The sequence below is a fragment of the Phyllopteryx taeniolatus genome, chromosome 8 (assembly GCF_024500385.1).
Source record: "Phyllopteryx taeniolatus isolate TA_2022b chromosome 8, UOR_Ptae_1.2, whole genome shotgun sequence".
NCBI lineage: Eukaryota > Metazoa > Chordata > Actinopteri > Syngnathiformes > Syngnathidae > Phyllopteryx > Phyllopteryx taeniolatus.
Genome location: NC_084509.1, coordinates 9,442,718 through 9,456,440, shown reverse-complemented (window position 1 = coordinate 9,456,440; position 13,723 = coordinate 9,442,718). Strand labels below are relative to the sequence as shown.

Genomic DNA, 13,723 nt, shown 5'->3' with positions numbered 1-13,723 from the left:
CAATAAAAGAGAGATTTCTAGCACTCCGTTTTTAAAAATCAGCCCCCAAAGGCGGTGTCACGCAGCAACATAATATTTGGTGGCCATGTCTATCATGAGAAGACCCTTAAAAGAGTCTCAACAAGCCGAGGCCTAAAATATACAGGAAGTCTGCCATTTTTATTTGAAGCAGTCATTTTAGGCTTAGTTTGGATATTTCCAGTGGTCTTTCATAGCCAGATTTGTCCCAGAGATATTACCGGTTGCCTCCAAATTTGATCCATCTATACTAGACAGGCCCGCGACCCTAGTGAGGAGAAGCGGCTCAGAAAATGGATGGATGGATATACTAGACAGATGACCCCTGCCGCCCAAATTGCACGTTTTTGTGTCTGTGTGTTGCAGCGAAGTTTGCGGACTTTCCGTAAAACACGAAACCTTGATGTCGCAGCTCCAAAGGATCCGAGGCAGACCAAATGTCTTGTGTGTGATGAAAGTTGTGTCCTTGGAAGAAATGTATAGATTCAATAACTCCCCTGCCGACACACCTTCCATCTTTAAATTACTGTAATTTTGCACATTGTGTAACTCAATGCTAAATATGTTTCCTCGTACTGTATGTGTAAATCATCACTTATTTCTGAGGGTATGCAAATACGAGATGAATAGCAAGCACACAAGATATTCGTTGCCGGTATTTGGTATCATTCTGGTACTATACCAAAAACATAAAAAAATGTGCACTAGTGCAGTAATGCATCAACAACAGATGTGCAGTAAGTGTGTCAAAATGTCAATGCTTCAGTAATACTGATACAATAAGGACGATGAAAAATGGGCTTTGTTTACATGCCAACAAAAGACCAAAACGCATACATTTTAGCCATATTTCTTTGGACAAGGCCTTGGTCTTAGCGAAGGTTCCGTCTGATCATGTTTTCCCCTCCAGGAGAGCCTCCAAAGTACCACCATCTCCGCCCCCGCCCCACCAGCGAGGCTGTGCCCGTATCCAGCAGAGACGACTCGTGCAGGACCAGAAGAAAACCTCCGTTCAGTCAGAACGGAGCAGACGGACTTTCACCTCCACTGCAGGAGGACGACATTGACCTCTACCCGCCTGTTGCCGGAATGTCCTCCCTGGACTTCGACCCCATGTCCTTCCAGTGCAGCCTGGCCTCCGCGACTCCTCGGGCACCACGCAACAGGGAGGGCCACAAATTGAGGCGGGGCGACTCAGACGCCGCCACCTCTCCGATCAATGTCAGCAGCCCTGTGCAGTTTCGAAAAGGTAAGAAAAACGCCACTCCAAAAGAAATCAGCAGATGTTCAGGCTTAAGCATCTGCCTCACCTCCACCTCTCACTTCTCCCCCCCAACAGCAGAAACGCGTGAAGGTTTGATGGCAGATGGGAAGGAGCCCCGAGCGCCTTACCGACATTGCAGCCCACGCAGTGGAGCGAGTCAAGCCTCAGCGCTAACAGACTCTGCACAGAACCTGCCTGATCCAGGTCAGTATGACTTGCCTTTAAAGCCATCACTTCTTGTACAATGCATGCAAAAAGCATTTTCAGCGCTTCACATTTTGTTATTTCACAGCCTCATTCTAAAATGGATTGATTGATTGATTTTTTTTTTGCATGAAATTCTGCACACAACACCACAGCATTTTTTTTTTTTTTTTTAGATTTTCACAAATGTATTAAAAATAAAAAACACAAACAAACTAAAAAATCACATGTAGCTAAGGATTCACAGCCTTTGCTCAATACTGAAAAATGTTCATGTTGTCATAGGATTTTGTGTGTAGAATTTTGACAACTCCATTTTGGAAAAAGGCTTGAACATAAAATGTGGAAAAAGTATTCTGGATGCTTTTGGGATGCACTGTCTGGAGTTAGCATCTAAATGTAGATTCTTATGAACGCTTTTGTGTCCTGTCCCATCACGTCTTACCATAGCTTTGTTTGTCTTGTCATACTGTAGCGTTGTTTGTCTTCTGCCCCCCCAGGAGCAGATAGACTTATGAGTTCAGTGTCTATTCTCCCTCCTCACCCTTCCCCGACGAGCGCCGCACGCAAGCTGGCGCTGGCGCTGGCCGAGTCGGCGCAAAAGGCCTGCGGCGGCTCACAGAGAAGAAGAAACCACCCGACTCGGCCTCTCCAAAAACAGGAAGCTCAGGATAGGCCCGCACGGCCGTCGGCCCTCGACCTCAAGGTGTATCCGCAGGCGTATGGCGGCCCCTCCCAGTGGCAAACTCCGCTACACTTCCTGCCCGCGCACCTCAGCTCGCGGGCCACCGACGGCCCGGAGAGTAACTTCACGCCCAACGTCAGCCCGCTCGGCTCAGGCAGCCTGGACTCCCGACACGGCGCCGTCACACCAGAGGAGCCCGCCTATCAAAGCGTGGGTGTCTCAACTCCCACTGACCCCGTCTGCTCCCCACACAGCCCCTTAACTTCCCCGGTGTACGCCAACACCGACTCCATCAACATCTTTAACTTCCGCGCCGTTCTCGCCGAGACCTCCGTGCCCGCCTCCATCGACGAAGTCCTCCCACGCCCTTTCCAGTCTCCGTCTTTCCGTAACTACGCCTACAGAGCGCTGGGCCCGCTCGACGGCGTCTACCGCAACATGCACCGTCAGCCCCCGCGTCAGAGTCACTCTGGAAGACTAGCTCGCTGCCCTCGACCTGACGCTCTGCCCCGGCACTTTTCGGGGCCGAGACGCGTGTACAGGCAGGCCTCGGAGAGCCGCTGCAGTTCTTCTGGCTTAGTGCAGCCCATGTCTCCTCAGTACAGACGCTACTATCGAGGCGAGCACCTAATGGGCGCCAGTCAGCAACAACAAGGCCACTGGCAGAGGTCTGAAGACAGCGTCGCCCTGCACCCCGCCATCAGGAGGGCTCGCTCCTTCCACGCCCCGCAGATTAGTCGCTACGAGCTGGCCGCCGCCGACATCCTGCCCCCTGACTTTTATTCTGAGCAAGAAGCAGCTTATCAGAGGCTAGTTCAGCCCCACTTTGAGGACGTTCACGTACAACAAATGCTATATAACCCTTACCTGGACTTGAACACTAGCGACGGACCCCGATATCCTTTGGATCCTTTCCCACGCAACAGTATCCGCCACAGTCAGCCTTATAGGACACGCTCCACCAAGCCTGAGTTCTATTACTCCCCACGCCACTGCCACCCTCTGGGTAAGGAGCTGTTCATGGACAGCAGGGACTCTGTGGTTTACCAAAAGCAGGAGAATAAAAAACCTTGCCCATCTCCTTATGACAGTCCCGTCTCGCCAGCTGGCTCGACAGGAAGAGAGATAATGCACGTAAGGAGTAAGTCAGATCCAGGAAACGGGATGCTGTCCGCAGACAGAAGAGAAAGCCAAACCGTCGTCAAAGCCACGTCGCCCACGTCCCAGCAGCCGCGTCGCGTCCTCGTGAAAGAGAACGCCTCGCAGCACCATCAGCAGGCGCCGCTTCGTAAGATCCCCTCGCTGCCCGAGAGGGTCTTTGCCGAGCTGGGCCACAGAAGCCAAATGGATCCGTTAAAGAGAGCAAGCGCCGGCATCCTCAGGAGGCCTGAGCGCTCGCAGAGCACCAGAGAGAATCGCCAACATCACCACCTCATCGTCAAATCGCCTGTGGACGCCCAACACGCCGGATCCTTTTCCTCTCAGCCCAACAGAAGGACTCAGAGCACGAAAGTGCGGCCCACGCAGTCCGAGCACATGTCGGGGGGCTTTTACGCCGCTCCCAGGCCTAAACCCACAAGATCCGCTAAAGGGTACTCGCCAACCCCGGACACTACCACCTCCTCCTCCGCCGCCGCTCCCCACGGACACAGGCTGCTGTCCAAGGCTCAGGAAACTTTTTATCAGTCGGCAGTCAGAACACACGCCGGCGTCCGTGAGTGACGCCCACTGCTTTTTATGTCAATGCACAGCGGGGCTAAAGGAGAAGAGCACTTTATCATCTGCCAGACCAGCCGACTGTGTTTTTAAGTCTTTTGTTGAGCCCGCTGGAGCTGCCCAAAGCTGCCACTAGGGGAGGGGGGGGGGCATGATGCTCGTGTCATCTCCACCAATGATTTTAACTTAGAGCAGGGCTGCGGAACCTATAGCCCAGATACGACCAAATACAAACAAGCAGTTCATAACAGATAATAATGAACATTTGTTGCCTTTAAAAAGCCACTCTCATTTCTCCCTAATGACAAAAATTGTCTCCTCCTAATTTTGCCCAGGACTGCTGTAAAAATATGATTATTGTTTCCATCTTCAATGACTCAAACCTTCAAAAAACTAAGTCTGAATTATAAATATTTTTCAAGTAGTACATATCGCATATAGTCATTTAAAATCTCCCATATGTCCCCCACATCGATTGTCCTTTTACGTCTGCATTAAATAGACATATCAAATATGAATTGTATTTTGTTTATAATGGTTTTATTAGATAAAAAGCACAAGTAGGGATGCAACTATTAATCAAATAACTCAAGTTGATTACAAAAAAAGGTCAAAGGAAAATCTTTGCTTCAGTGCTTCACAGAGATAATTTTTCCACTAATGTTTCTACAGTTGCAGGCACAACACAGAAATAGAAATAAGTTGGCGCAATGCCAGCGAGCCAGAAGAAAAGAGCCCGTAAAAGACCAAGACTGTTCAAAGTTTGGCATCATTTCAAACTTAACACCGAAGTGCAGTGTGTACCACAACAACACGTCTAAAGCTAACGGAGTTCTCCCCGTGCCTGCGTGGGTTTTCTCCGCATACTCCGGTTTCCTCCCACATCCCAAAAACATGCGTGGTAGGTTGATTGAAGACTCTAAATTGCCCGTAGGTGTGAATGTGAGTGCAAATGGTCGTTTGTTTATATGTGCCCTGCGATTGGCTGGCAACCAGTTCAGGGTGTACCCCACCTCTCGCCCGAAGATAGCTTGGATAGGCTCCAGCACGCCCGCGACCCTTGTGAGGAGAAGCGCTACGGAAAATGAAAGAATGAATGAATTGTTATCCAATTATCCAATTCGATTAATCGACGGGATAATCAGTAGAATACTCGTACAAATATTTGATAGCTGCAACCCTACACACAACTTTTATGTTATATAAACACCATTATCGAATATTAATAGAGGCACAGTTATCATTTCAGTAGTGATGCAGCCTTGCAGAAAACAGTCAAAGCTATGACATTTTGTTGTTTGCTTTGTATGGGAAGGAGTAGTGGACAATGTAACAATAAAGCCGTCCCAAATTGAAATGTTAACAGAATATGATTGCATTACTTATGTAACGATAAATGTGGAATTCAAAAAACTATTTTCTTTTTTTTTTTTTTGTTGCTTGGAAAAATGTTTTGGATTTTTTTGATGAATTAATAAGTGTGGCCCTCTGAAACGTCACAAAACCAAAATGGTCTCTGATGGGACAAAGGTTCCCCATCTCTGCTTCAGTCTTTCAGCTTAGAAGAAAACTGGCTGTCATGTTTTAGTTGCATAAAACCCAAGGGAAGACAAGGTAAACTTTGATTATCTCAAAAATTACACTCAAGAATGTGTATTGAACAATGTTTTTTTGTGTGTGTGTGTGTGTGTGTGTGCGCGGGTCTTGCTGTGTTTTTTATAATGACACGCAACTAACTAAAAATGTGGCCAATGTACTGTACCTGTATCATTGCAGTCAGCTCAGACTGGAAGCACTTTGTAGGGAAACACATTGTCTTAACAATGCATTCGCGTGACGTCTACTTCAAACCTCTTGATAGAAATGTGATATATTTTTCTGTGTGCAAACAAAAATGCCTGCTCGCTCGGAATCCTCGTAAATGCAAACATGAGCACTTTTTTCAAAAACGGGAATCAACCTCATCACAATTGTTCACTTCTTTGATGTTTTACGAGATCATTAAGCTATCGTGTATATGCTCTCTACCTTCGATTGACGCAGCTCGCCTTGTGAGAAAAGTCTATTTTTGTCTATTGCTGTTTGGTCCCAACAATGGCGGAACAGTGACATATATTATTATTCCAAAAATGTTTTTCTCATTTAAGTTATGTAGAGGAGTTTATTCTAATAAGACATTTCATTTGAATGCTTGTCTTAAAAGAGAGAATAAATATATCATCATGCATTCCAAATAAGGGACTTATTTTATTAGTTTATGATGTACTGAATCACACTGTGTGGTGTTTCTAATATTTTGGCTATCTTTTCCCTCACGTCTAGTCCTGTTCACGGTCAATAGGTGGCGCTCTAGCACCTCACACAGGCCTTAGCCCCCAGAGTTTGATTCGATCTCCTTTCTGTGCACAGAGGGCCATGATGAGACATTTCTTTTCAATAGTTACTTATGACACATGCAATGTGTGTATATATGTAGTTACATGTTAATAACATGAAATGACAGCTGCTTGCAGCATATGTAACATATTGGTGCACTAGCACATGGTGTCAGTGGTCAGAACCATGAAGCGCAGTCATTGTTTATTCATGTGCACATTGGCATTCAAAGTGCATGCTTACTGTTCTCCTTCTTGTCTCATAAGCAACACGTTCCATTTTCATGGCAGTGAAGGTTGAAGGCAAATTATTTATGGCACACTGGAGCAAACCACACACACGCACACAAAGAATGAGACGGCCTCGAGTTCATCCAGCCATCCATTTTCTGAGCCCCTTATCGTCACAAGGGTCGCGGGAGTGCTGGAGCCTATCCCAGCTATCGTCGGGCAGGAGGCGGGGTGCACCCTGAACTGGTTGCCAGCCAATCGCAGGGCACATGGAAACAAACAACCGTTGGCACTCACATAGTTAAATGTTCAAAAGCAATCTCTTTCTATAGGCTGCATCGTGATACAGCAGAGCTGCTTTCGGCACATGATTTTTTCCACAAAGAATCATTCACCTGTTTGACAGGGAGCTTGAGATTTTGTAGTTGCAGTTCTCTCTCTCTCTCTCTCTCTCTCTCGCTCACTCTCTCTCTCTCTCTCTCTGTAAGGGGAGAATTGGCTTGGAAAGCGATAAAACATTCCTAGAAACCTTGCTCAAACTTTGCATGAGAAGGATTTGGGAAATATTAAAAGTTGGACATGTTACACTTGTACATATGACAGTACTTAAAAAGCGGGGAGGCAATATTAACTTTGTTTGTACATAGTACCCCGGAAAATCTAATTATATAATTTAGTATGGTATATGTAGTTTCCCATGAATTTAATCGGTTCATTGCTAAATAGTGCGTTAATCAAAATATTTTGTTATTCAACCCAAAAATATGTGGACTAGAATTAACATTTTCAAATATATATTCACACTATATTATATTGTTACATATATTAAAATACATCTTCTATTTAATTATTAAAAATTGTAAATATACATGATTCTATAGTACTTTAACATAAATATATAATAGTATTTTCGATTTTGTTCACCAAGAACAATTTAATCAAATTAACGTTATTTTTATTTTCAATTACAAATTCCATTATTGTACAATTACAACGAAAAACATGAATGTCGACAAAATAATGCTATTAATTAAATGTATAAACAGGATTTAATCAAAGTATATAAATATAATAAAACATAGTAGATATGTTACTTTTTTGGGGATAAAAGATCAAATCTGTTTACCACCGATAACTGCTGTCAGTTGATGGACCAATTGCTGTCAGCTTTAAATTGTCCATAGGTGTGAATTCAATGTGCCCTTTGACCAAAGTCAACTAGCATTAGCTCCAGCTCACCTGCCACCCAATGAGGATTTTGGTATTTAGTGACTGTTTGTGCACATTGCAAAGTTAGGTCCATTTGCATAAAATGTGCTTACAAGACATTGTGGTAAAAGATGCCAGTTTATTCCCATAGATAGCATCCCAACGTGAGCGTAAAAAGATTCGGAAAATCTTTCAAGTAACGTGAGATGAGTTTAAGTGTGGTCGTAGGTCGTGGGTCACTTTGACCCGTGTGAGAAATGATTGGGGAACACCTGCTGGTGTCCAGATGTTGAGATGGGGCAGGTGCAAGTTGGAGGGTGACGTCGCCTCGCCAGGGACAAACGCCATAGCTGCCACGCCAAATGCTTCTTTGTGTGCAATTATTGTTAAGAAACATTTAGTGCCTTGTTCATGATGTTCATTTTCAGAACTACATACAATTCCAATGAAGTTGGGACATTGTGTTAAACGTAAATAAAAAACAGAATACAATGATTTGCAAATCATGTTCAACCTATATTTAATTGAATACACTACAAAGACAAGATATTTAATGTTCAAAATGATAAACTTGATTGTTTTTGCAACACGTTCCAAAAAAGCTGGGACAGGTGGCAAAAAAGACTGAGAAAGTCTTGAGGAATGCTCATCAAACACCTGTTTGGAACATCCCACAGGTGAACAGGCTAATTGGGAACAGGTGGGTGCCATGGTTGGGTATAAAAGGAGCTTCCCTGAATTGCTCAGTCATTCACAAGCAAAGGTGGGGCGAGGTTCACCTCTTTGTGAACAAGTGCGTGAGAAAATAGTCGAACAGTTTAAGGACAATGTTCCTCAATGTACAAATGCAACAAATTTAGGGATTTCATCATCTACGGTCCATAATATCATCAAAAGGTTCAGAGAATCTGGAGAAATCACTGCATGTAAGCGGCAAGGCCGAAAACCAACATTGAATGCCCGTGACCTTCGATCCCTCAGGCGGCACTGCATCAAAAACCGACGTCAATGTGTAAAAGATATCACCACATGGGCTCAGGAAGACACAGGAACAAAGCAAAAGCCATTTATCAACAACACCCAGAAACGCCGCCGGCTTCTCTGGGCTTGAGCTCATCCAAGATGGACTGATGCAAAGTGGAAAAGTGTTCTGCGGTCCGACGAGTCCACGTTTCAAATTGGTTTTGGAAATTGTAGACGTCGTGCCCTCCGGGCCAAAGAGGAAACAAAACATCTGGACTGTTATGGACGCAAAGTTCAAAAGCCAGCATCTGTGATGGTATGGAGCTGTGTTAGTGCCAATGGCATGGGTAACTTACACATCTGTGAAGGCACCATTAATGGTGAAAGGTACATACAGGTTTTGGAGAAACATATGCTGCCATCCAAGCAACGTCTTTTTCATGGACGCCCCTGCTTATTTTCGCTAGACAATGCCAAACCACATTCTGCACGTGTTATAACAGCATGGCTTTGTAGTAAAAGAGTCCGGGTAGTAGACTGGCCTGCCTGCAGTCCAGACCCATTGAAAATGTGTGGCGCATTATGAAGCGTAAAATACGACAACGGAGACCCCGGACTGTGGAACTGCTGAAGCTGTACATCAAGCAACAATGGGAAAGAATTCCACCTACAAAGCTTCAACAATTAGTGTCCTCAGTCCCCAAACGTTTATTGAATTTTGTTAAAAGAAAAGGTGATGTAACACAGTGGTAAACATGACCCTGTCCCAGCTTTTTTGGAACGTGTTGCAGCCATAAAATTCAAAGTTAATGATTATTTGCTAAAAACAATAAATAATAATATATTGTCTTTGTAGTGTATTCAATTAAATATAGGTTGAACATCAAATACAAATCATTGTATTCTGTTTTTTATTTATGTTTAATACAACATCCCAACTTCATTGGAATTGGGGTTGTAAATAAAAAGAGAATACAATGATTTGCATATCATGTTCGACCTATATTTAATTGAATACACTACAAAGACAGGATATTTAATGTTCAAAATGTTTAACACCACAAAAACATGTCTAAAGGTAACGGAGTTCTCCCCCCCGTCTGCGTGGGTACTCCGGTTTTGGTCCCACATCCCAAAAACATGCATGGTAGGTTAAATGAAGACTCTAAATTGCCTGTACGTGTGAATGTGCGCGCAAATGGTTTTTTGTTTCTATGTGCCCTGCGATTAGCTGGCGACCAGTTCAGGGTGTACCCCGCCTCTCGCCCGAAGATAGCTGAGATAGGAGCCAGCACACCCGCGACCCTAGTGATAATAAGCAGTACAGAAAATGGATGGATATTTTAATAATAAAATAAGAAACTAAGAATAACTCCACCAGCATATATATATATATATATATATATATATATAAAACAGTATTATTTTTTACTTTGGATTTTCATTTCATGCCTCCTAGAATAAAGTCCTGTCCTGAAATGAAAAGTGAAATATTAAGAGTAACTATACAAATGTACAGAAATGTGTGTAGATATACTTTAGAATATCATGCCTTCAAGAAGCTACTATTATAACAAAGAATAGGGGGTAATGAACAGGATGGCCCACTCAACACTGATCAACACTTGGCTGATTGTGTGTTCGCTTGTGTGGTCGCCTAGTTAACAACACAATGGATTTTTGATTTAAGAAGCTTGTGAGATTGATCAATGCAGCCTCTTTTAGGAATAAAAAAAAGACTAAGAATCATATTTTATTCATGAAGACCCTCTAAATTGTTTGATTTATTTCATTTTATTGTTCCATTTCTGAATTGGCAAATCAGCTGCCTTTTAAAGAGATGAAATGCTTAGCGGGATGGAAAACAATAAGGATACAATGCTTTGTGATTTTACAAATGATCAAGCTATAATAATGCTCAAAATTGCACCATTGTGTTCAGGCTTGGATTCGTACGTGATGAATCCGTTTTCGAGGAAACGCAATCATCTGTCCTGAAATTTGATGGTCAACGGCAAAGCCCAATCTTACCTAAAATGGCCGCCCACCATGTGAAAGAAAATGATGATTGATTCTTATGATTCTTACCGCGGCGGCACGGTGGAAACTGGTTAGAGCGTCAGCCTCACAGTTCTGAGGACACGGGTTCAATCCCCAGTCCCGCCTGTGTGGAGTTTGCATGTTCTCCCCGTGCCTGCGTGGGTTTTCTCCGGGCACTCCGGTTTCCTCCCACATCCCAAAAACATGCATTAATTGGAGACTCTAAATTGCCCGTAGGTGTGAATGTGAGTGCGAATGGTTGTTTGTCTCTATGTGCCCTGCGATTGGCTGGCAACCAGTTCAGGGTTTACCCCGCCTCCTGCCCGATGACAGCTGGGATAGGCTCCAGCACGCCTGCGACCCAAGTGAGGAGAAGCGGCTCAGAAAATGGATGGATGGATGGATTCTTACCGCTGGATTATATGCACGGCAACACAGAAAGCATTTCTGGATAAAAGGTGAGGAGGCGTACAGTTTCTGCGCTCCGTTTGTTTCAAGCTACTGGGACACCATCCAACAGGAAAATAACTTCATTCTTTAAAGGTGTGATAACGTGGTTCAAATATGATAGCAATAGGGCAACATACAGTGGTGCCTTGAGTTACAAGTTTAACCCGTTCTGTCACCACGCTTGTATTTCAAATGATCTTTTCCCATTTAAATTTAAGGAAATACCATTAATCCGTTCCAGCCTTCCCCCCCCCGCAAAAAACAAACAAAAAACAATTGTTGTAATGTGTATTTTAATGAGGAAAAATACCAATCCATAGTATTGTACGAGAGAAACATGCAATAATGACATCCATTTTCTGTACTGCTTATCCTCACGCGGGCCTATCCCAGCTATCTTCGGTCCTCAGAACTGAGGCAGATGTGCTAACCAGTCGCCAACCTTGCCGCCGAAATAATGACATAATTAAATAGAATTAAACATAATTAAACCGTTTTTGTCACACTGCATCAATTGTTCATTCTGGTGTGCCCTCCGTAGCTACCTAGGGGCAGTAAGACATACAGTGTTCATTAAAATGTCTCAACTCCTCTCAGCTCATTAGAACAGCACTAGTATTGATCATTCCGCACAGTGAATAAAGAATATATGACTGTGGCTATATTGTCTTTCTACATGTGTTGCTGCACCGTTTGTGTTCAATCCGTTGCTGAAAGGGTTATAGCACCACAACATAGATGTTAATTAGCATTAGCATTCACGGACTGAAAGGCTAAGCTACGTGGTTGTTTGAATTACACAAGGTGTAATTCTCTTTGTTTTCTTTTTAGTTTGACAGTAAACTTCAACTGGGAGTGCCAATAAACAGCTTGAAGGCTCTTTTTTTGAAGAACTGTTCACTATTTGCCAAAGTGCTGCTTATTGTGATGTGAGTTTCCCATGTCCACGCTTGCAAGTCAAAGCAGAAAATCGGTAGAACAAGAGCTCTTATCTCGAAAACTCATAAGTGTAGTCACTCGTATCACAAGGCACCGCTGTCACTCGGAAAAAATCTGACTTTGTAGGATGCCTGGACATGGCCGAAATGACCCAAGAATGTCTGCTTGGAACCCAAAATTGCAGACCTCTTGTGCCTTTTCCTGCATGGGTTCTTGAGACTTTTTTTTTGTAGTTCTACTCATGACAGACATGTCTTGCAAATTTCATGATGCGATGTGGAGTTGCCTTTGGGGGCTGTTTTTATTTTGTATTTTTTTGTAAAAAAGTGCCAGCCCTACCAGTGAAACTTGGCGTTTGATGCTGATGCAAACAGGCTCACACAGTGTTGCTGCTATGTTATGACTCATGCATCCGGCATCATAACTATGATGATGTGATGCTCAATTTTTTCCATTTAGGGCTATTTTTATGATAATGTAAATCTCTTGTGGACGCAGTCTGATGGCGTGTGTGTGTGTGTGTGTGTGTGTGTGTGCGATGAGGATGTGCTGACTCGGCAGAAACTACCCAAAAATAAAGCGCTTACATTGCAAAAGACTCATCTGTGAATACAACTTTGAACCTTCAAAGTTGACACTTTCTCAGCTAGCCCCACTATAATGTGTTGGCGTTGTCACTAAAAAGCAGAAGGGATCTTGTTTGGGCGCAGGCGCAATGCTTTCTCTGCTACATTTACAACCTCAATTCTAATATTTGCTCAATGAAATTGTATTACTTTATTCCCAAATGTTTGTTCTTTTCACGTCATAGCAATTTATTGGCTACACTGCTTCCAGAGTTCCGCCTGTATGCGCTCAAATGTCAATTTAATCTGTCCAAGGCCTTCATCGTGCTGGCCCATATAACTATACTATATAAACTACATTAGCAATGGGACTGTTTCTTTAACCAATCAGATTTCCTATAGATTCTCACTTCACTTCACGACATCAGCACTTCCTCTGATTGGTTGGTCAGCGCAAAACTTGTTACAACTTCAACTTGCAAAACACGTCTGTGGTGATTGGCAAAGATTAATTTCTTCCTTTCGTCAAGCTGTTATATTGTCTTTTTGTTTAGTATTGATTGGCGTGGGCACCAGGTAGACCCCAAGGACTATATGATGAGTAGTCCACATTTCTGTTCTAAAAATAGCTTGCCAATTACAGTAACTTCAACTGACTATTTTTGTCAAATTCTTTTTTTTTTTTTTCTTTTTTTTTTTTTTAGATTTATTATTATTATTATTTTTTTTGTAAATCAGAATTGCATTGGAGGGAATTTAGAAGTGTCACTGATGGTGTAGTGGTGCACTCGCCTGACTGGTGCGGGCAGCGTGGGTTCAGTTCCCACTCAGTGACAATGCGAATGGTTGTCCGTCTCTATATGTGCCCTGCGACTGACTGGCGACCAGTTCAGGGTGTAGTCCGCCTTTCGCCCGAAGTCAGCTGGGATAGGCTCCTGCGACCCTAACCAGGATAAGCGGTGTTGATGATGGATGGATGGAATTTAGAAGTGACAATATTTTAAAAAGAAAAATGTTTTGTAGCGCATGACCAAACCAGATCATTTGTAGGGTATGCTATCAC

The 13,723-nt window shown here is 43.5% G+C and overlaps 1 protein-coding gene across 2 annotated transcripts in view; it reads left to right on the top strand.

Annotated features, from left to right (window-relative positions):
* arhgap32a (Rho GTPase activating protein 32a) overlaps positions 1 to 10,421 on the top strand; it is a 41,511-nt gene extending 31,090 nt beyond the window's left edge. For both annotated transcript variants that reach the window (XM_061782256.1, XM_061782255.1), the window contains exons 21-23: positions 929 to 1,267; positions 1,358 to 1,486; positions 1,987 to 10,421. In XM_061782256.1, coding sequence (XP_061638240.1) covers positions 929 to 1,267; positions 1,358 to 1,486; positions 1,987 to 3,893 — 2,375 coding nt within the window. In that variant the 3' untranslated portion in view covers positions 3,894 to 10,421. The remainder of the gene's footprint in view (positions 1 to 928; positions 1,268 to 1,357; positions 1,487 to 1,986) is intronic.
* Positions 10,422 to 13,723: the final 3,302 nt, after the last annotated feature.